Below are 24,434 nucleotides of genomic sequence, written 5' to 3' on the forward strand. Positions count from 1 at the left end.
GCACGTAGCCTTTTTTTGGATGTTATAATAAAGAAAGAAAAAAGGATAAGAACCCAGCTATTAAACTGTGGGGGTAGCAGTTCAAAGCAATGTATGGGATTCTGTCTCTAAAATGCCTAACAATGATATTGGTGGCTAGATGTTGCCCCTTTGACGACTCATTACATTTCAGGGCTCAAAAATGAAAGGAACTCACCCCTTTCTGTGAAGATGTCACATATTATTCAGCTAAAGCTGGTGTTACATGTCTTTATTGGGAGTAGAAGCTAGCTCATACATTTCAAAATGTATGCAAGAAGCCCTCATCTTCACTCCATATTCACAGTGGGGAACAAGGTGAATTAGTCCCATCAGCTTTAATGGGGACCAATTTTTGAGTAATGTGAATGTCAATATGAATAAGGACTTCAGAAATGAACCTGATTAGATTTAAAATATGGAAGTTCCCCTACTGAATATACAAAGTGTAACAGGCTGGCAGTGTTTGCCTGAAAAACCTCCCATTGTTCACAGGTATCTATGCTCTTGGGAAAGTGTTATGAGGGTTTGCTGACTCCATGATGCTTCTGACTCATGGATATACCTGAATACAAGAAATATGGGAGTGACCCTCACACAGAGAAGTCAGATTAGCGATCATCAGTTTTTAACTTGCTCTTCACTTACCCTCTAACATTACTGTCATATGTCAAGGGTTCCACTGCATATTCATATTTTGCAGAATAGTGCATGATACTCTCTTAATTGGCTACAGATCTTTATGGAAATAATTCAAACATGAGACTTTCAGAGTCATCATTTTGGATTCAGGTCAACTGATTCGGAATGTGCCAGACTAAATGTGACTACAAATGACGATGCAAAGAGTAGGATAGATAAAATCAAATGGACAGCTTATCAGCATAAAAAAAGTTCCTTCTGTTTATTGAATAGGCTGCAAGATTTACTTACTGCAGTTTTCTTCATCTGAATTATCACCACAATCATTTTGGCTGTCGCATCTCCAGTGATCTGGAATACAGTTGTTGTTTTTGCACTGGAATTCATGAGGCCCACAAGTCTTTTTATCTGCAATGAAGATGCTACCATTTGCATCAATGTATTCCATAAAGGCAGAACTTAAAAGACTGCTACTAAAAGGGGTGGGATAATAATATTCCAAGATATATGTCAAATTAAGGAACCCTAACATTTTAAGTGGTACTTATCTACCAAAGACAAAGGACTACTTTACAAGGCAGCCCCACTGTGACTCTATTCTATTGAATTCTATTCCATATACGTTCTTATACGACACTCATCAGTAGTGCATTCAGCAACATGACTACACATCTGTCACATGCTTCTCAAGATTCTATTGACCCATGACCAAAGCAACACTAATTATCATAAAATAAAAAAAAATTGTAAGCAGTGTTTTTGTAGCCATACCAGTCCCAGGATATTAGAGAGACAAAGTGGGCAAATATCTTTTATTGGACCAACTTCTGTTGGTGAGAGAGCTCAAAAGCTTCTCTCTCTCACCAAATGGGTCCAATAAAAGATATTAACTCACCCACATTGTCTAATAAAAAAAAATTGTCAGCTTTCAGTTTGGATTTGATACAGGAAAACGAAGACATTTTTAATTGATAAGTGGCTGTTCTGAAGCTTTTTTGAACTGAAGTAATGTGAGAAGTTGTATTACTCATAACATTTCAAATAAAAAACAAACAAACACGAGGTATAAATGCCACAGTATTCCACTGTTGCTAATGGTAGAAATTGTGAAATTGCACCAAATTCAGAAGTGATGTGTATATTAGTGTAAAAGGGTCTAACTTAGATTCTCTTAGAGCTACTTATACCCATTATATTGATAGGTCATGGACTGTAAATTGGTACAAATTACACAGAGAAATAGGATGATGTAAGAAAGTATCTATGAATATGTTGAACAGCAGTGGTCCAAGTTCAGACTCCTGGGGGACATCATTTACCTCTCTCCATTCTCACCATTTATTCCTACCCGTTGTTTCCTATCTTTTAACTGAAGTGCCTGGCAATGCTTTCAGGATCATCTAACAATCCTTAATTTAATTTAAAAACAAGCCTTTTGTTATCTTAATCACCCTGCCTCTGTTTATAAAAAAAAACCAAACAAAAAAAAAACTCCCTGCCCCAAAGGCAGAAGTGGGGAGCTGCACAGAACTCATCACTAGGGCTTTGTGTTTGTCACGGAGGTCATGGAACTCACGGATTCTGTGACTTCCCGAGACCTCCAGGACTTCTGCAGTGGCCAGTGCACAGGCTGCTCTGGGGGAAGCCACGCCATCCGCTGCTGGAGCGACTCTGCAGTCAGCCGCTCAGGTGGCTCCGCAGTCAGCTGCACCAGGCCCTCCTCCCTGCAGGTGGTGACACTGGTCCCCCAGAGCTCTCCCCCCCGCAGCTGCTGGTGCTACAGGCTCCCCCCCCCAGCACTGCCCCCCTCCTAAGATTCAATCAAGGATATTTATGGTATAAGTCATGGACAGATCACGGCCCATGATTTTTTGTTTCTTGCCCGTGACCTGTCCATGACTTTTACTAAAAATACCCATAATTAAATCATAGCCTTACTCTCACATATTACACTCACGCTGTATTGCAGTTAAGAGCTCTGTCTAGGGCTAGGGTGTGTGCTGTGAACAGACCTCAGGTATGAAACTCAGGGGGAGGGGAGGCTAGAGCCCTTCCCCAAATGGCACCCCTGACTAAACTATAGGCATATTTATGCAACAGAGTACAAAGTGCTATATTGACCAATGGGTGTGCTTACACTTATAATGCTACAATTAATTGGAGCTATACCCACACATCTAGTGAAAAACGTAGCATTTTCCCATACTTTTGATTTAATCACTCACTGCATAAGAAAGAGGATGCCTGCAGTATATAAAACAAAACTGAAATTAGTTTTATTCAGTCAGTATGTAGGATTTTGAAACAAGCATTTACACTCATAACATATGATTATGGATAAATCCTTTTGTGGATGCATGAGCAGTTCTGAACAGCAGCAGCAGGACTCCTCCAATGGGATGCAGCTATTTTTGTGTTTCGTTTGCATTTTGATTTTTTTTTCTGTTGTACTTTATTCTTTCAGGTTCAAGGGAGAGGGGGAAATGATAGTGAAAAAAATTACCAGTGGCATATTTTCTTTGCATAAAAGTAGATCTATAAGAAGTTTGATTTATAAAAGCCACAATGACATTTTTTAAAATTACATGTCAGTGCAATGGAATTTCAAGGGGAATTTCTTGAATTCCCATTAGGGCTGTTTTACAGAATGTTAGTTTAGATCCTGTGACGCCAACAATGTCCCTTGAAGTGTTTAAATTAAGTGGTCATGAAGAAGAGGGACTAATAAAAATAGCTTGAGTCAGGCATACTCCTCTGCCTGTGAAGTGGATAGGGCCATTACATGAATTGCAGAGATTGCATTTGATGTCGTGCCCCGAACAGCTGCTTGCTGTGCTTGTGCTTCAAGTCTGGCTTTGTGCAAACCTAGGAACTGGAATGAGATATCAGCCTAGGCACCAGATTTGTACAATTTTTGATGGTGCCCAGAACGGGTCCAAGCAGAGCCATCCTGTCCCTAGGACGGACTGGGCGAACCGGACCAGACCCTGTGCTTCAGGGGGACACAGGGTCCAGGGCGGCCTGGGAGGTTAGAGGGGGGCCTGGTGCCGGCAGCAGCGAGTGACCTGGCCCCAGCCTGCCCCTGCTGTCCCCTCTCCCATTCTGCCCCTCCCCACAGACCTCCACCTCGCCTCTTTCCAGCTTCCGTCCCCTCTCCCAAGCGATGCTGGGAGCCAGCAGGGTGGAGCGGGGTGGGCTGGGGACAGGTTGCTCACTGCTGCCAACGCCAGGCCCCCTGGTAACCCTCCAGGCCGCCCTGGACACTGTGTCCCCCTGAAGCGCGAGGCCCCCAAAGCACAGTAAGCCGAAACATTGGTGAAGCCAGGCCCACGTCCCTAAATATTGGTGGAGCACAGGCACCACGGGCCCATATGGATATCAAAATAATTTTTGAATGTGATTTAGCATGAGTATATATTCTGGTCTCTAGTAGTCTTTACCTTTAAAGATCTTCCTCATCTTGACAGGCCCTACCTTGCTGATCCAGTAGCGTATTGCTGTAGTGCTACTCCTGCCTTTGCTCCAACATTCCCAGCCATTTCTACCCACTAGTTAGCTTCTCCATCAAACATTTCACCATTTTCTCCTATGCTGCTTCTTGCACATAGGAAAACTCATGGATAAAATCCATATGCCCATTACTTTTTCCTTTTTCAAACCTCTCTTTAGACTCCCTCTGCCATGCTCTGTACAAAATCCTTCATGATGATCATGATGAATTGTGACTATATATATTCTATACACACACAGGCTCTGAGTGGTCCTCAAATTAAAAAAAAAAACAGTGGGAATCACTGATCCTCTCATTAATTTCTTTCTTTCTTTCTATTTAAACAACAATACAAGACACCCATACAAAAAGCGTTAGGTGCCCCTAAGAATATTACAATTAAAATAATGATCATCCAACAGCAAAAAATATATGTAATTAATTCATCAGGACACTAAATCTAAGCAGCAAAGCAGGTCCTTTAAGTTCCCAAACCCCAGAAACAAACCTTCTGCTTTCACAAAAGACCATGAATAATAAACAGCTTTTAGTTTATTGTAGTCGAGAACCACTGATCTAAAAGACACAGACTAATAATCAAGAGTGAGGATACATTCCCACTCTCGACTATTAGTCTGTGTCTTTTAGATCAGTGGTTCTCGACTACAATAAACTAAAAGCTGTTTATTATTCATGGTCTTTTGTGAAAGCAGAAGGTTTGTTTAGGATACATTCCCACTCTCGACTATTAGTCTGTGTCTTTTAGATCAGTGGTTCTCAGCCAGGGGTACGCATACCCCTGGGGGTACCCAGAGGTCTTCCAGGGGCTACTTCAACGCATCTAGATATTTGCCTAGTTTTACAACAGGTTACACAAAAAAGCATTAGCGAAGTCAGTACAAACTAAAATTTAATACAGACACTGACTTGTTTATACTGCTCTATATACTGTACGCTGAAATGTAAGTACAATATTTATATTCCAATTGATTATATTCCAATTGATTTATTTTATAATTACATGGTAAAAATGAGAAAGTAAGCAATTTTCAGTAATAGAGTGCTGTGACACTATTGCATTTTTATGTCTGATTTTGTAAGCAGGTAATTTTTAAGTGAGGTGAAACTTGGGGTACACAAAATAAATCAGACTCCTGAAAGGGTAAAGTTATCTGGAAAGGTTGATAGCCATTATTTTAGATTATAACCTCTCCGTGGCAGGAATCATCTCTATCTGTGTTTATAGGATGCTCAACAGAATGGGGCTTCAATCCCACATGGGACTTCTGGGCACTATCATAACGTATATAGTTAATACTAAAATATTAACATTACTGATACTAATAAAAGTTAAGTAACCAAGATCCCAATTCAGCCAAGCATTTCGGCAAATGCTTAATATTACACACATTCTTAAGTGCTTGGCTGAATTGAGGCCTAAATCGCTAGTGATACTTAGGGCCAGATTTTTAAAGGTATTTAGGCTCTATAATGGAGCTAACTCACCAGACAATGTGTCTACACATGGTTGGGTTTGGTGTGGCAGCAACTCTGCCTCAGTTTCCCCACCAGACAGCTGCTTGGCTCTGTAACAGTCAGCTTCTCACAACTCCTGTCAGGTTGTTCATAATCTCACCCTTTTTGAGGTAATAAAGAGTCCCACTGACAAAAAGTCCTTTGACCCTGTATCGGGTTGTCAATCCCAGCCCTGACCTGGGCTCTATAGTCCTTGCCCTCCTCTTCCTCAAGGATGCTTTCCTATTCCCCTTTCTGGGGGAGATAGCGGAACTCAGGCCTGTACTTTTCTCTGGGTTCCAGCCCAAGGTCACTGTGTTTAAATAGCTAAAACCTCTCCTTACAAGCCCTGTCTATCTGCAGGTGCCTTTCCCAGTACTATGTCTTCCAGTCCTCTCTCTTGGGAAGTCTGACTCCTCATATGGTTTCCTGGTGGTCTGCTGCTGAGGAGCTTCTTCTTGTCAGTTCCAAGTCTCACTAGCAGCTTTCTAGAACCCATTCACTCCAGCTGTCGTCTCCTTTCAAGGCCAGTTCCAGGGTATAAGCTACCTACTGCAGCTCTTCTCTCTTCAGTCCTCACCTATTCTTCTTCCTCCTCCTGTGTTTTGTGGTGCAGCAGACAATTCCTGAATGTATGATTGCCATTCACTGGACTTCATAAATAGGTTTTGACTTAAAGTCTGTCACCTCTCCCAGTATTTTTAAAGAACTGCAGGATAGCTTTTTTAGCTGGACCCCATTTTCCTTGTATTCTGGATAGGGGTTCCACTAGCAATTTTCCATCAGGTGTTTTCCTAACTCTTTCTATATATCCAGCACTTTTTTTCTGAACCAGTTTGCACTCCACAGCTAAGAACACAAGGATAGGGGACCCATGTGGAGTGCAAAGAGTTTCAGACCCCTGTGGAGTGCAAAGTGGCTAAGAAAAAAAGTGCTGGAGATATAGTAAGAACTAGGAAAATATCTGGTGGAAACTTGCTAGTGGAATGCAAAAACAAAGAACAAGCAGGGAAGTTCCTTAAGACAAAGGGCTAGGAAAACTAAAAATAGTTGTCAGCCTAAATTCCTTTAAAAATCCACTACCTACTTGCAAAAATAATTTCTTGCCCTTTGCCATTTTAGTGGTTTCAACATTTTACTCTCCTAAATCAATTCTAAAACCTTCAAATCACAAAATTTAAGGGGAATGTATCTATTGGGTTTCCGGGAAACGGGGCGGGCAGAGCCCGCCCCATGCTAATGGAACCCACCCCCAGCCTAAGGGGAGGTACCACAGGGCCTCAGAAACCCACTAATTGCGGCGGACAATTAAGGGGAATGTATCTATTGGGTTATCCGGGAGAGGGGGCGGGCGGAAGCCCGCCCCATGCTAACGGATCCCCCCCCAGCCTAAGGGGAGGATCCACAGGGCCACAGAAACCCACTAAGTACGGGGGACAATTAAGGGGAATGTAGCAGGGTGGATCCCTGCTCCTGGTTTTAAGGGGTTTAAAAACGGCTTGGCAGGGCTTGAGAGCTGCTGCTCTCAAAGCTGGGCTGATTGGGGAAGTAGCCGCAGCTGGGCCACACCCCAATCAGGCCACAGCTGGCCCCTATAGAAGGCTGTGAGCCAGGAGCCCAGTCAGTCTCTCTCTGTTTCTAGAGGGAGATGGGCCTGGTTGCAGAGAACTGAGACAAAGTACCTAGGGTGAAGCAGGGCTGGGGAATGGCTGAGGAGCTGGGGAAGCTCCAGCCTAGAAAACCCCAGGCTGCGGCCTAGCACAGGGCAAAAGGTACTGGGGGTTGCAGGGGGCAACCTAGGGGTATGCCAAGGCAGCAGGTCCAAACTCCCTTTGCCTGTGATGAGTGCTGGCTACTGCAGTCTGCCCCAGCGAACGGGGGCTAGATTGAGACTGGGCAGTAGCCACTACTGAGGCAAAGTGGGGATAGTAGGGTGGGGGTTCCCCTGGGAAGGGGAAACCCAGTTAAAGGTTAAAGGGGTACCGGGGTCCTGGGAGGGACACGGGGCCAGTAGCAAACAGGTGGATCACTGGCCTGCAGAGGGCGCTCCAGGGCTGGAAAGAGCTAATTCCCCAGAGTCACCAGCAGGAGGCGCCGCAGGGGTGAGTCCGACCCGTTACAGGGAATAATCTATTCCAAAAATCTTGGTAGTCCATAGATCCGATGATGACAAATCTGTGCAGATCATCTAATGTTGGTCTCATGGTGTGCCCTCTGATGACTGTTCAAGCCAATTCTAGAGGTGCACATTTTGCTGCAGATGGTGCATGGGAAGTTCGCGGTCAGTGGATTGTGCGCTGCTGATGCTCTCGTGACGTCGTTTGCGTGCCTCTTGTAGACGGCGGCAGCAGTCTTCCTCAAAGGCGATGCAGGTATTTCTAACTGTTGCACGCCACTGTGTTCTGTTGCTGGCGGCGTCCTCAAGATCCCTAGGTTTGATATCGCTGTACTGCAGATTGGCTTTGATGGTGTCCTTGTAACGTTTCCATGGACGACCTATATGCTGGATGCCCTGGGAGAGCTCACCATACAGAAGCTGGCGGGGGATTCTCTTGGCATCCATGCGGCTGACATGACCGGTCCAACGTAGCTGTGACTTCATGATCATCATTTCGATGCTTGTCATCTGGGCTCTCTTGAGGACCTCGAGATTGGGCACTTTGTCTTGCCAGCGGATCTTCATGATGTTGCAGAGGCAGCGCATGTGTAATGCTTCAAGCTGTTTGATGTGACACCTATATAGTGTCCATGTTTTGCACCCGTACAAAACAGATGAGAACAACAGCTCTGTACACAAGCAGTTTTGTTGACATCCGGATGTTGTGGTGGTTTAAAACTTTGACACGCAGACAGCCAAGTGCCTGGCTTGCTTTGGATATTCGTGCATTGATCTCATTATCCAGTGATTCATCACTGGTTATGACACTACCCAGGTATTTAAAGTTCTCCACTACTTTAAGCTGAGTGCCATCAATGGAGATACTCGGGACAGAAGCATTTGATCCAGGTGCAGGTTGATGAAGAACTTCTGTCTTTCCGAGGCTGATAGTTAGTCCGAAGAGTTGCAAGGCCTCAGCAAACTTGTTGACAATGTGCTGAAGATCATTTTCAGTGTGAGCCATGAGGGCACAGTCGTCGGCAAAGAGTGCCTCAAGAAGGAGTTTCTGCACTGTCTTAGTCTTTGCATTCAGGTGATGGAGGTCAAAAAGTGAACCATCGTGCCGGTATTTCAAGTATATACCTCGGTCCAGATCTTTCATTGCATGTTTAAGGACGCATGCAAAGAACAGGTTAAATAGGACAGGAGTGAGAACACATCCTTGTTTCAAGCCATTGGTGATGTTGAAGGGGGCTGATGTGGCTCCATCAGACGATACTTCACCTGTCATGAAAAAGGCGTATAATCTGGACAAATTTTCTTGGGCAGCCAAGTCGTGTTAAAATGGTCCAAAGGGCTTCCCTGTTGACAGTATCAAACGCCTTTGTCAGATCTATGAAGACAGCATACAGGTGCATATTGTGTTCAATGCACTTCTCTTGTATTTGTCTGACAGCAAACACCATGTCGACTGTGCTCCGGCCAGGTCGGAAACCACATTGACTTTCAGGTAGATTTGCCTCGGAAATACTGGCTATTAGGCGGTTCAAGATGATGCAAGCGATGATCTTCCCACCAATGGAGAGGAAGGATATGCCTCTATAGTTTCCACATTCTGCTTTGCTGCCTTTGTTCTTGAAAATAGAGACAATAGTAGCGTCGCGGTGGTTCTGTGGTATGTTTTCATCCTCCCAGATGCTGATGATCACGCTGTGGAATGCTGCTAATGCTGCTGGACCTGCTGCTTTGTATATCTCTGCTGGTATCCCATCTTTTCCAGGAGCTTTTCCTGAACTCATCTGGCTAACAGCTTTTTTAATCTCATCTATAGTGGGCGGAAAGTCAAGATCTATCAGAGCAGGTTGTTGTGGAATTTCATTGAGGACATTATTATTCACGCTTGATGGTCTATTGAGAAGGTTGCTAAAGTGTTCTCGCCATCTTTCGTTGATGCCTTCATCTTTAATCAGCGTTGTGTTGTCTGATGAGAGCAAGGGGGTGGTCCTTGGTTTAGAAGGTCCATAGACAGTCTTAATAGCACTGAAGAACATCTTTGAGTTGTGAGTCTCAGCATAGTGCTCAATTTCTTTGGCTTTGCTCTCCCACCAGTTGTCTTGTATATGACGGAGGTCTTTCTGTGTTTTGCTCTGAAAGTACTTGAAATGGTCCCGTTTAGAGACTGAGGAGGGGTCATCCTGCCATTCGATAAAGGCTTTTCTCTATACTTCCAGTGCTGAGCATATTTCTTCTTGGTTCTCATCAAACCAATCCTGATGTGTTCTTTTCTCTGGTCCAAGAGATGTTATTGCTGTGTCAGTCACTATCTGCTTGAACTGGTCCCACTTTTCGGTTACAGTACCGATCAATTGTCTGTGGGATGTCAGTTTGTCATCAAGACTCCTCTGGAAATTGTTGAAACACTGAGCATCCTTCAGTTTGGCTATGTTGAAAGCAGGTCGCACATGCTTAGGGCGTTTGTGCTGAGAGGGAGCGATGTGAAGTTGAAGAGACATCTTGACTAATCTGTGATCTGTCCAGCACTCTACGCCTCACATTACTCTGGTGATCAGTACGTCTCGGATGTCTCGCCTTCTGACAATGGCATAATCTATCAGATGCCACTGTTTGGACCTAGGGTTCAGGTAATGGTCAGGTCATTTTCAGAACAAAGGCTCAAAAAGAGTAGTCCATTACTGTTCATTTTGCCTACACCATGTGGCCCGGTTACTCCTTTCCAGTTCTCGCTGTCAGCCCCGACTCGGGCATTGAAATATCCAAGTAGGAGTAGTTTGTCTGTTACAGGTGTGGCTTTGATCAGTCTGTCGAGATCTTCATAGTATTGCTCCTTTGAGTTGTCAGAGCATGTTAGAGTGGGTGCATATGCACTGATGATGGTGGCATGATGTTTGGCATTTAGTGGGAAGCTTAGTTTCAGCAATCTTTCATTGATACCCACTGGAAGGTCTGGGAGTTGATGCATCAATGAGGTTTTTATTACCAGACCAACTCCATGTATTCTGTCCTCTGTCTCAGTCTTACCCTTCCAGAAGAAGGTGTAACCACTTCCTGGTTCGCTCAAGGAACCTTCCCCAGGCAATCTTGTTTCACTTAATGCCGCTATATCGATGTTGTAGCTGGCTAGTGCTCGAGCAATGAGAGCTGACCTTCTCTCAGGTCTTGCAACAGCTTCTCGATCCATGAGGGTACAAACATTCCGTACACCAATGGTAAGTTTCCTCAAATTTTTCTTTTGGTTTCGGCCGCAGGTTGGGTTAAACTGCCAGCCGCGGCTTGCTGGGCAGTTGTTGTAGGGCAGGCAATTTTTAGGCCACCTTTTCTAGGCCCCTCCCTTACTAGGGTGAGCAGTGCTGTCCTGAAGAGGGCTGCTCAGACACCTGGGATGCTGCCGGGCAACTCTGCTGCCCCAGGTACAGAGCTGGATGACCACCTATCCACAGGACACCTGCGTGCAGGATTGGGACTACGACTCCCAGTGGTAACCTCCACCCTGTCTCTTTGCCCCTCCCCCATCACTGCAGGACTTGGGTGGTATGATGATGATGTTTGATGATTTGCACAAGACCTGTGCATGAAAGCTTTTTAAGAGGTAGAGCAGTTGCACGGGAGCAATCCCACTCTCTACCTTAGAAGCCAGACACCAATGGTACGAAAAATCGTCACGACTGGTAACTTCTTTGGTTGCAGTGGATGGCCTTGACGTCTTTCATGCCTCGTCAAGCCCTTCGCTGTCCACAAAGCGTTGCAGAATCGCCTTCTTGGCAGTTGGATCTTAGTGATCTCTTTCACCCAGTCCGCTGGAGCTGATGTTGCATGCAGGGTAGGCATATCCCTAATTCACTGAGGGTTTGAGTCCCATCAGTTACACTCAGTGAGTGTACACTGAGTGTAACTGATTCCAAAAATATTCAATGCTTTAATATCTAACATTCCTCTGAGTGAAATCTGTATTTACATATATTCTTTAACTCAGTGATTCTCAGACCTCAGAGGTTCAGGAGCCAAATTTGTGATCAACATTACCCAAAAGAACCACAGTAGAGGGAATTAATTGTTTCATTTACTATATATTCTACTGACCAAGTATTTATCAACTGCAACTGATTAATAACATAGTAAAAGCACTATGGTTCATAATTAAAATCAGTGTTTTAAGATCATGTGCTGCAAAGAGCTGCAGGAGATGCATTAAAGAGCCAGTTTCAGATCACGAACCTCGGTCTGAGTATCTCTGCATTAACTTATTATTATTGGAAATACTTTTACTTTAAGTAGATCCTACTGAAAATATTTTTCTTCTAAAATTAATATTTTGTCTGTAAGAATATTTATAAATTGTACTCTGAACAAAGTTTCAGGATCAGTAACCTTTTCTTTATCTTTCTTTTTTTCTTTCTTTCTTATTGTAAAGAGACTTCTCGTGTTTATGAAAGCTGACATATTCAGAGAGAAATGATGATTTTGTATCAATCTCAGAAGGCAGACCTTTGGCAGTAATTCCAGAGTTGTTCTACATATGATTTATGTATTATTTGATTTATCTGAAGAAATAAGAATGATGTCGATTTTCAAAAAGAAAATTTGTATTTATTTGTTTATTTCATTAATGGCAACTAAAAATTATATCAGACAATCAGTGGACTTCTTTAAAAAACACCTTATTTTGGACAACTTAATCATGTTTCACCAGAAATACGCAACTAAGTATCACATATAGTCCCAACCTAAAAAAAAATTGCCTTGATGTTTTCAACTCAGAATGTCCATTGATTTTTTGAAAATATGTTCATAGCTACTGCAGAAACAATCAAACTTTTCCATCACTGAGTACATACTAAAAACTACAGAGTTTCAGCAATGATCCAAAGAATGAAACTGAGTAGATAAACAATTTTGCATTGTCAACAAGCAGTAAATTCCAGCTCTGATGTCAAAAACGAATGAAAGAATCTCTGCGATTCCAGGCTAGTATTTGCTTTCAATATAAACATTGCTACTCTTCATATTATCACAAGGATCATAAACTTGTCTACCACCATACTAGATCATCATTCTTGTCTAATCTTTTCAAGCCAGTGGTTTCCAGCACATCCACTGCTGGGAGAGCTCTTGATGCTAGTGCCAAGAAGTTAACTGGCTCTTTAGAAAATAGCTATTCAGATCAGCTTTCCTCTCATGGTCAAGAATCAGATTTTTAAAAAATCCTGAAATGCCCGTATGGTCACAAATAAGAACGATGCAAAGTGCTAATTATCTCTGTTCCCATAGCTAATATTTTATGTAAATCTAATTATGACCACATAATATGAAAATTGATACTCCATTCTTGTGCTATGAACATTTATTGGCAAATAAGAGAGGGAGATTCTAAAGGCTTCATTTCAAAGTCTGATGAGGTTAGGGGCTTCAAAACCAGTGTGTAGTATTGCTGCTGTTCTCTCCCTGTGCTGTGTGCCTTGATATTTTCTATGGATGCTCCACCTCATCCAGAAAGTTTGAACTCAGAACTACCAACTTCAAACACTGAGTGTTGAAGTGCTTTGGAGACCTATCACTTAGCGAAGTCCTCTAATGGTGGGGTTTTGTAGTTATGACATAGCTTCACCACCAAAGTTATCTACCTAACTGAACTTGCCAGGGGGAAGCTAGATTTCTGCCAGTGTATCTAGCATCTACGCTGAGCCTCACTGCTCAGCCATCTTGGCTGACTCAGACTGTTGTTTTGAGGATTTACCAGTTGAGGAACTCCAGGACAACCTCATACTGGATTTAAAGGAGTCTCCATGAGGTGCCTCAATTCTTGGGATGACATCTGCAAGCAAATCTGGTATTCTTGCAACAAGTAACTGACTCTAAGGTAGTGCAAGTTCATGTATTACAGTTATCGTTCTGCCTCAAAGACATGGTTTGAAGATGCTGAATAGTCTTCCTCACTCCACAGTCAAGAACCAGGGTGTTTGATCTGTCTCACACTAGGGGGTTGAGACCCAGTGGATAGTATCTTTAGAGATAGTATAGGTCCTTGGGATGGGAAAAGCATAATGCACAACAGGACTGTGGGATCCCCTTCCTATAGATTTTCCCTTCATTGCACTCCCAAATCTCTCTCTCTTTTTATGGGGAAAAACATAAAAAAATTTGCTAATTAACAAACATAACAAATTCTTCTGTCTCCTTTTCTGAGAGGATGCCATATGGTTCAAAGTCATTAAAGCCACCAGATTTCTATTGCTTTAGTGAAATCTCATTTTCCATGCCGCTACTGTTAATTATTATATTGTACTTTCATAATAAAATAGCTGATTCAAAATTATTTTAGCAATTTTCATAAGCTACTTATAGTATCGTATGCTTTGTTCTATTGCAAATAAACTAATTTGGATTATAAGAGAATGTTTAGGTTTATATACAGTTTGGTATGTTACTTCTATTATTTGAGAGACAAGGCGGATAAGGTAATATCTTTTATTGGACCAGCATCTTTTTTTTGAGAGAGGCAAGCTTTTGAGCTTATGCTGATCTTTGATTCTTCCTTTCCCAGACCTGAAGAAGAGCTCTGAGTAAGCCTGAAAGCTTGTCTCTCTCACCAACAGAGATGGGTCCAATAAAAAATATTACCTCACGCAGCTTGTCTCTCTGATATCCTGGGACCAACACGGCTACAACAACACTGCATATTTCTTTTATTTAACACATTCATACAGAACCATATATACAAAATCACAATCAACAAACTCCCTAGCTTCAATATCTTTGATTACTACTAATGTGCTATTTTTGCAGCAAGTCACTTATTTATACTATTTTCCATTCTGACTACATGAGGATTATATGGAGATAAATTAAAAAATAAAAGTTTAATAAATTATTTCAGAATTCATACCCTCCACTACATTTTTTAGGATAATACCTGGAGGTTGCATTGTCTGTAGCTACTTATATCACTCTGTGGCAGACTTATGGTAGAAAGAACCCGAGAGCCCACTGAAGGTCTCTTAACTTGAGAATGCTGAGGTGTAACTTTTATTTCTGCTGTTGTTTAGATGCCCCCCCCACACACACACTTGAAATTGGAGATTTGCTGTGGTTATCAGTGAGGGCATGGGAGGACTGAAAGACTCCTTTCTTTATACTGTTGGAATGGAAAGCTGGGAATGGGTGACAGGGGATGGATCACTTGATGATTACCTGTTCTGTTCATTCCCTCTGGGGCACCTGGCATTGGCCACTGTCAGAAGACAGGATACTGGGCTAGAGGGACCTTTGGTCTGACCCAGTATGGCTGTTCTTGTGGGATCACCAAATTACAGATAGGAATTCCCTTTTTTGAATGCCCAGAGTCCTGCCATATTGTCTGTGCTGGACCTGAAATTTTCCAATACTTAATGTTGCAAATGCCTTATTCATAAAAGATCCAAGGAAGTCATACTTGTTTAGGCCATAAGCCCCAATAACCATAGAATGAAAAGAACAGTTTGTTTAGATTAATAGGTGATCTTATCTTTAAGAATCAGTCATAAATTGCTTTGCCCAGTGTTGATTCTATTATGGCTCCTAAGAATGGAATCCTATGAATGGTGAAACTTTAACTAGCAGTGCCTGCTGAAGTGCTCATGTGCCCCTCCTCGCCCTTTCCTCAGTGTGAGCATTCCCATAGCTAGTTCAAGTTCTCCCATCTAAACTATGCTCAGTTGGAGCATCCCCTGAGTTTGAATATGTGTAGGCCACTCAAAGAAGAACAAAGTATTTTATGTCAGTTTGCAAAGACACATGTCTTAAAGAGACAATATGGGTCCAGTGCAGTGAACCCTTAACATTTTGCATCCTAGGATCTCATGTTGGAATAGAAATGGGTTTCAAGGTATACACCCCATAACTATCCATAAGGAAAGAGAGAGCAGTTACAATCCCCTGAAAGCTGTTCATGATCTTCTGGTTGAGGGTCCATAATCTCATGAACTGAGTGAGGATTGGAAACCAGGAATATCTGAATTCTACTTGCAGCCATGAGAATTAGCTATCTAGCCTTGTTTAAATTACTTAGCTTCTGTTTCTCTCAATTTCTTCATCTGTAAAATTGGGACACTACAGTACACTATATCTACTTTCCTTATAAGTGACCTGGGAGTATTAGTTAGATAATGAAGTCATAAAATGTTACTATTATTGCAGGTGAATTTAAAACCTTTAAAAATAAAGATATTTGAAATCCAAATAATTAAATTTTATGACAGATTTCAAGCTTACAAATAAATACATTTAAAACAAAATACATGAAAAAAATCCTTTCCTCTTTCACTTACTTACCAAAAATGAGAATTCCTCTTGCACTTACTTATCAAAATCCAAGTTTGTTGTTTGTCCTGCAGTGTCTGATGACATTACTAGTACGGATAGTAGGTAGTGACTCTAGGACCCTATACTATTTTACTGTTTTTAAATATATTTTTAACTATTACTGGAAAAACATGAACTTGGGCCTTTGCAGTTAAAAAGTCTTTCAAGTCACCTTTCCGGTACAAATAGCAAAAAATGCTAAAGATTTTACTTTTTGTGCAAATGGGAGCAATAAACAACAACAAAAGAAATATTCCCAAAGAAAATATATAAGCTTTTTTTCTATTTACTATTGGATTCGTAAAAGTCATTACAAAATTCTGCTTTCAGGTTGCTTAACTCTTGATGTACACTCTGCTAAGTCTTTGTGAGGCCTGTCTTAGACTGGAATGTTCCTTCAGTTCTCCTATGATAGCTGATACAAAAATCTGTTTATTTTACACAATGTAATCTAGTTAAACTACTCAGATGTTATAGCAGTTATTTTTTTTTATTTACCAGCATTTAGTTGAATACAATAGGCAAAAAATATGTAGAAGAAATTAATAGGTACGGGGTAATTCTGCGATAAGAATTAAAAAGAGAAGCCACTAATGTTTCAGGTGAGTCATTTGTTTTATAACTGCTGTCCATAAAGCAGATGCTTCAAGACAGATTTCACAGGTAAAATAAAGCTATTCTATCAGATGATTACTTTGAAATAATGACAGAGGACATATTTAATATCATTGCAACCTTCCCGTTACAATTTATGGTAATAAAATAAAAATAAATTTTAAAAAATGGGAAAAGTCTTCATGAGCAAGAAAGTTATAAAGATACTGGTGTTAGAAATATAAGATTTTAATAAAGCAATGTCACTACTTTTAAACAAAAAGTTTCTGACTGCACTCCTTTGTGTGACTGTTGTCAGACTCACCACAGTTTGCTTCATCTGATCCATCAGCACAGTCCGGGTCCTCATCACATACCCACAGTTTAGAAATACAGTGTTTTGTAGTTTTACACTGGAAATGGTCTGGAGAACAGCTGTTTTCCGCTTTAAAGAAAGGAAGTGATTTTTAAAGCTAAAAATTTCTGCCAAGACTCAAAATGTTTTTTGTTAAAATAAATAACCCCAAATGTTAAAAACAGGCTCTCCGTGAGTTTTATTGTGTTTTTCAGTAATATCTCCAGGAAAATAGCAATCTGTTTTAATGCATTCTCTTACTATTTAATCCATTTGATTATTAATAACATTGTCCAAATGAATTTAGAGAGAGAACATTTTCAACATAAGTTACATTTGATAGACCAAATGCTAACGATATACTAGTTAAAAGGCGCATCACTCTCTTCTAGAGTCTTTCAGGTCTTGTCTACACTACAGAGTCTTGTCGACAAAAGTTATGTTGACACTCAAAAAGCACTATAATAAAAATCGGTATTGCATGTTCACACTTACTCCCTCTGTCAGAGGAGAGTGTCCACAGTTGGGACACTATCATCAACAGTGTGAGCAATGCACTGTGGGTACCTATAAAGAGACTTTGAGAGGAAAAGAGGAAGTGAAAGATGGACATCTGATGACTGAAACAAAGGGGAAGGAGCAAGCTTCATCATCCTGGTTGCCATCCTCACCATTTCCTGGAACCAAGAGATCCATTGTAACATCATTGGACTTTTGTCATCCTGATCCCAAGACATGTCCTGACCGGACCAAAGAAGTGGCCCAGATGACATCTCCCTCTTCACTGGTTCCAGCTATATCCCAGCCACTACATGGGATGTGAGATTTTGTCATGTCCCCTTCCTCTCCCTTGTTCGTTCTTTTCAATTCTCCATCTTGTTTCTTCTCTTTCCAAACCCTCTCCTTTTTCCTTCAGTCTAATAAGAATATGACTAAGCTGGCCAAGACTGCATGTTTTGCAACACTGTTGTAAGCCTGTGACCAGAAAGAGACAGCTATATGCAATATCATGGTACAATTTTGCCAGGTCTCGGAGTGGTGATAAAACTGTGTACTGTGGCTGAGTTTTGCAGCAGCAAGGTTACAGGTTAAAACCAGCAAAGAGTCCTGTGGCACCTTATGGACTAACAGACATGTCTATAAGGTGCCACAGGAGTCTTTGCTGCTTTTACAGACCCAGACTAACACGGCTACCCCTCTGATACTCCAGGTTAAAACCAGTGACAGCTGCATTTTCTGCTGTTCTTTCCCCTTTTGTGCATGTTTGTCGTGTTTTGCCTTCTAGAAAATGGGATCAGACTTTAACAACAGCAGCAGCTGTAGCCCAACCGAACTAACTTCTCTTTTTCTCTAAAAGACAGTTATTACCATCTTAATACTAACTAAGAGACTGTCAAAAGAAGGGTTATTTTCCTTCCAAAGACTCTCTTCAGCTAAAGGGTAAAGAGAACAAGGGATGATGTTAAAATGTAAGCCTTATTAAATACTTTACATTTCAAATGCTTTAATGGGTTTTCCCTTTTTTCCCATTTAATAAAATGTAATATTTTTCAGTATGTGTTTGCCATGGTGCTAAGCAGATTGAGTTTTGCATAGGAAACCCCAACCAATGTTTAAAACTGTTTAATGTTGGACAGCTTCAGGGTCATGTTAATACCTTTGACTCTTTGGGCCCCTTTTATTAAATCTGAATATACAGGGAGTCCTCTGACTTACGATGCCTGACACCGCTTACTGCACTTTTCAATGGACTGCTCGTTTCGCCTTTATGACGCTTGATTTGCATAAAGTTTGCTTGAAATCACTTGCTGGTTGCATTATACAGTACTGGTATGGAGCTGGAAGGGGTTGCTTTTGATTGGCTTTGAGGCAGCAGGGTAGCTTGTTGCCAAGTAAGGTTGTTTTTGATTGGCTCCCGGCCCTGGGCTCAGCCAATCAGAAAGCTTGAACAGTGACTGGCTAAGGCTCAGCATGTGTGCCATTCTCCCTGGCTTTCTGAGCCTGTGTTGCTGGCATTCTGAGCAGCATATGTGAGTTTATATGTTTATCCGAAGACTCTCTACAAAATACAGTGTACAGTAAATACATTGAAATTGCGACATTAGTCATCTATAATTCATATAGTACAAAAATCTGGGTTATTGTGGTGAAAATAGTGTATCAAGCCTTGGTTCGGGAACCAATCTCCCCTTCATACCATTGATTCCTATGGGAAAAGCTGTTTCGACTTACAACGTTTCAACTTACAACGCAATTCTGAGGAATTGTATCATAAGTCTGAGGACTCCCTGTATACAACAGTGTCTAGTGCTACCAAAAACCTTCTGCTCTGTCTTCATTGTTTTGAAGAAAAGTAATAAATTGAAGAACCAGACTGAAAACTACTTCACAATGTCAAAATAATAGCCCAGGTAACAGAAGATTTTGCTGTAAAGAATTGCTGCTAATTTTCCCTATTTCCTGAAAGCTGCTTTGTATGGGTGTCTTTAGTTTCCAGGATTTCCACCTTAGCAACTAAACCTGGTTCTTAGTGCACTCATGGGTTTTCCTTTTAAATCCTTACAAAAAGTGCTAGAAAAGTTCCTCACATCAGAGATGGCATGTGATTATTTTCTGCTCAGCCAGGAGTATGAAAAAATTAATGCCCCTTTCCTGTAGGGATCCTATCCCTAGTTATTCACCAATCAAAAAGTAATTTTCTTCTCTCACTTCCTTCCTAATGTATTTATCTCACTATCTCAGGAGACGTCCTTTCATAAATTTTCTTGGAAAGTTTAAAAAAAAAAGAAAGAAAAAAGACTGGCCATGAACATGGACTTATTTGGCAATATTATGGCCTATGGCAAATTAGTAGAATGGAAAATGACCTTGAATGTGTGTATGCTAACAAATGTTAGTCAAAACATGTAGCTTTATATGGATTTCCCATCAGCTGTAGAGTTCTCATAGCCAGGTTCTAAGCCACCTGCCCTTTGGCCCACAGCACAGTGGGCACATCATGAACAGAAAGGAGTGGGAGGAGTTATGTCTGGATTGCTTTGCAAGCTGCTTAGTCTCTTGGAGTCAGTTACCATATGGCACAATCTAAGCACATTCTAGGTTGTGCTAATCTGCACTGGAACTGGGATGATAATCATGGAGCTGTAACCAGCTCACTGGTGCTCCCCTCCCAATTGACTGTCCCCCTCACCACAATGTCCCAGGCATAAATTCAGCACAGCAAAGAATCTGATCTCATATTTCAGAAAACAAACAAATGTTCTTGGCAGTGTTACAAATAAATCCTAGATTATTAAAACTAAACAAAGATGTATCATCTAATTTGCTTTTCATTATTTATAGTATTGTTGACTTTTTGCATTTAGCTCAGCTTGGGCAATGAAAAGTCTTGGGTTTATTTATATTTAGTTTCTAGTCATTTTCAGTTTCAGGTTTTCATGATTTAGCATGATGTTGCAGTGTTTGAGATGGAAAATCATGAAGTCATGCCTATGTAGTAAGAGTACTTGTAATAATAATACCTTGCTCTTATATAGAACTTTTCATCAGTGGATCTCAAAGCATTTCATTACAAAGGCAGGCAGTATCATTATCCCCATTTTACATATCGGTACACTGAGGCACGGTGAACTGAAGTAACTTGCCCAAGATTCCACAGCAACCACTGGCAGAGACAGAAATAGAAGCCAGGTGTTCTGAGTCCTAGTCCAGTGTTCTAGTCACTAGGTCACACTGCCTAGTGCAGTATGTCATAGTGCAGTACTGTAAAAGTAATTCCGACAAAGCATCTGGGCCACTATCCAAAAACATGGCAAAAAAGGAAAAAAACTGCGTATGGATTTCATCTAACAAGAGGCTTGACTGAAACAAGATAAAACCAGGCAATGTGGTTCCTGAAAAGCAGTAACTGAGCTACCTTAGGCTTCTGAAAGGTGATTATTAATCATCAACATTCAAGGGTCTTTATATCCGCAATGGCCCTTTTCTAAAGAATGCATGGAGTCTCCAAGCCATTGTGTATGTGAAGCTGGAGAAAACCAATTTACAAATGGGGTAGCTGCCCTGGATCAGTGCGGGCTTGAAGAGCAGGCTGAGTGAGTGACAGAGCCATCTCTCTCTCTAGATGGCAGTATGGTGCTGATAGGCAGACCAGAAACATCAGAGAGAGGAGATTATATTTACAAGATGTAAACTCTTCAATCTTCCCCCTCTGTAACTAAGCTGAAAATATCTTATCTAGTTTGTCTTAGAAATGTAAATGTAGATATTTTAGCTGAAATGAATTACTTTAATTCAATTTTCTCTGTTTTGATTTTTTTAAAATTAAGATTTATGTCATATGGGTAAATTTGCACAGACCTTCCATAAAAGAGAACTCTGTAACCTCAAAGGAGAGGTGCTGTAGGATAGAGTTCTAGAACCTATACTGTCTCTCAGTCAAGGGGCAGGAACAAAGATATCCCCCTCTCCCAGTAAATTTTGTTGCCATCAGGCCATGGCAGAGAGTCACATGAGGAATGCTAAAAGACCAAGGAGAAGACAAGAGATGATGGTGGGAGTGGTCATAGTAATATATACAATTTAACCCAAATAAGAGACCCATATAATTTTCTAAAAATCAATTCTCTCTTTTTTTCTCATAGTCCTGGTTACAAAAAATTGAAGTCAGTGACAGAAATATTTGATTTTTGTACACAGAATATCTCAGGTACTGTATGTCAAATAGTCCAAAAGATTAACTGTTTTTCATTGGGCATACAGTAACTTTTACATATATATTTTAAACTCTATGTTTAAAACTATCCATCACTGTGAAATACAAAACTCTTTAAACATAACTTACGACAGTCTCTTTCATCTTCTTCATCACCACAGTCATCCTGTCCATTGCACCTTAGATTTATTGGAATACATTTCTGATTCTTTGTACACTTGAACTGTCCTGACAGGCAGACATGTGTGTCTGGAAGATAGATGGAAAAAAAGTTTTCCAGATGAGTTTCTCATGAGAATTTAAATCTTAGCTAAAGATCTTAGTCAATTTTTGAGTTCTGTGCTACATATAATCACCTACCACAGTTGAGTTCATCAGAATTGTCCCCACAATCATTTTCTCCATCACAGATAAAGGCTGGCAGAGCACAAAGTCCAGTTCCACACTGAAAACGTCCTGGTTGACATTTAAATTCAGCTGAAAAAAAACCCCAGAACAAATCTTGCACAGTTGCATACAGGGTTTATAAAACTTATAAACAAAGCTTTTCTGCTATTCAAAATGTATATTGAATTACTTTAAACTATGTATGAACCCCAATGTGAAAGTGTACATATCAGACAGAAGTTTCATGGATTTTTCCTTTCTGAATATTCGGATCAAATACATGGAATGATCCGAGCCCCACTGAAGTTAGTGAAAAGACTCCTATTGATTTCAATGGCATTTGGATTGGCCCACAATGAGAAAATGTCATTAAATCATTTGGATGTTTTTATATCTATTTCTTTATATTAAAAATATCTTTAAACTATAACATAACAGAGGTTAAAAAAATCTCATTAAGTACAGAAAAATTACCAGCACTATCACAGGGATGGTAATGTGCCAATTATATTATTACTCTTCAATGGACTAATTGAATATATTTAAAAGTTATTAAATTAGGATATATGGACTCAACCAGAATATTCTGTAGTTACTAAACCATAACTGAACACGTATTTTTCAATTATAAGATCGTAGCACTAATGCTGAGGAGGGTCTCATTTACATGATGACTGCACATGAGTTATTTCTCAGTAAGGATACAGCATGCAAAACCCTGTGCTCTGATTGGCTGAAGAGGACTATTAGAAGAGGAGATTTATATAATTATTGCATGTGCATTTCTTAATAACCAGTAGTAATTATGAGATCTTGCAACCATGTCTATTACTATTTATTTGTAAGCATCAGTGTGCTAAGAGATGTACAAAACAGAAGAGAATACACTCTGTGGATTTTTTAATCCGAACAGAAAACACAAGGACCCACTGGGACACCAAGAGGATGCTGCTATCTTAAGTGGATGATTATTATTTTTATTTGTGTTGGTTAGCATTTATGTGCCTTAGGGAAGAAGTCAGCTTTCAATGGGGATTTGAATAAAGAAAGGATGGAGACCAAGAGCAATGATTTGGGAAGGGATTCCAGAAGGCAGAAGGGAAGATGATATGGAAACAAGATTGAAGAAGAAAGTCAACTGGTGAGAGGCAACTTTGTAAGAGTTCCAAGTTGAGATAAGAAACAGCAGAGATGCAGATGTGGAAGTCCCTGTGCAAACCTTTGAAAGGGAAAGTTTGATTTTGATGTGGAAAGTGACAAGAACTTCCCACTGAGGAGGTTACAACAGTCCTTAGTGCCTCTGTCAGTTGTTTTCTTCTATAGTCAAAGTTAGAAAGTACTGAAGTGTACAAAACGTGTATCCCTAACTCTGATTCCTAAACAGAATAGGATACAAAAGTTATCAGCTGCCTGGGGATTCCCCTATTCTGGAGGAATCCTCAGAGAGTTGGTTAAATTATAAAGGGGATTCACCCAGGACACCAAGATCTGTCTGAAGCTATAAATGTGTAGGCAATAGATAAACCATCTGTGCTGACAAGTTGCCAAATGGCTATGACAAAACATCTCACTAAAAGGATTAACGTCTGTCCTCTCTAGACCATGAGAGAATCTATAGTTATTACTATTGAAGGGATTATTATATAAATCTGAGATTCTTTGAGTTCTGGGTTTGACCAAAGCCCAAGAAATGGTACATAAATATATAATCTGGTGAAGGAAAATATAGCCAACTAGAGAAATTCTGGGTACAACCCTAGAAAGATTTGTAACAAATCCTACTGTGAATTTATCACAGAATAATTTCCTTATCTGCAAGTACATTCTCAACTCTTAGCCCAGAACAGAAATGAGCTAAGACTTATGCAACAATAACCAATGTTACAATCCCAGCTAAAGTAGGTAAAATATGCCCATTCTTACATTCTGATATAGAAATAAAATGCAAATGTTAGCCAAGTTTTTTAAAGAGATAGCATGTTTAAAATGCCAAATGTGCCACAAGGCTTTTAAATTTAGGAAGACTGCCTGGAAGCTGTGCATTTCAAGAAGTAGTTTACACATTTAAAGATAGTATCAGAAATTTAGAGGAACATAAACAGCACTACATTAATGCACACTAGGGAACTTTTAGTGTGCACCGGCAGGGTTCACATACGCTAGCTAATGTGTGATATGCTAGTATGCACTAGAATTTATGCCCTCTCATGTGGACTAATGTACCATGTAGACAAAACGTAAGTCACTGCAGACAGTGAGATGAGGG

General features: G+C 40.6%; 1 protein-coding gene across 1 annotated transcript in view; it reads right to left on the minus strand.

Annotated features, from left to right (window-relative positions):
• The window catches only part of LRP1B (LDL receptor related protein 1B), a 1,288,869-nt gene that overhangs the window by 128,655 nt on the left and 1,135,780 nt on the right, over positions 1-24,434 (minus strand). Inside the window, exons 66-69 of the mRNA XM_045032831.1 lie at positions 22,142-22,258; positions 21,911-22,030; positions 17,038-17,157; positions 952-1,068 (exon numbers count right to left, since the gene is read on the minus strand). Of these exons, the coding sequence (XP_044888766.1) occupies positions 952-1,068; positions 17,038-17,157; positions 21,911-22,030; positions 22,142-22,258 (474 nt within the window). The remainder of the gene's footprint in view (positions 1-951; positions 1,069-17,037; positions 17,158-21,910; positions 22,031-22,141; positions 22,259-24,434) is intronic.

Source organism: Mauremys mutica, chromosome 10, assembly GCF_020497125.1.
Source record: "Mauremys mutica isolate MM-2020 ecotype Southern chromosome 10, ASM2049712v1, whole genome shotgun sequence".
NCBI lineage: Eukaryota > Metazoa > Chordata > Testudines > Geoemydidae > Mauremys > Mauremys mutica.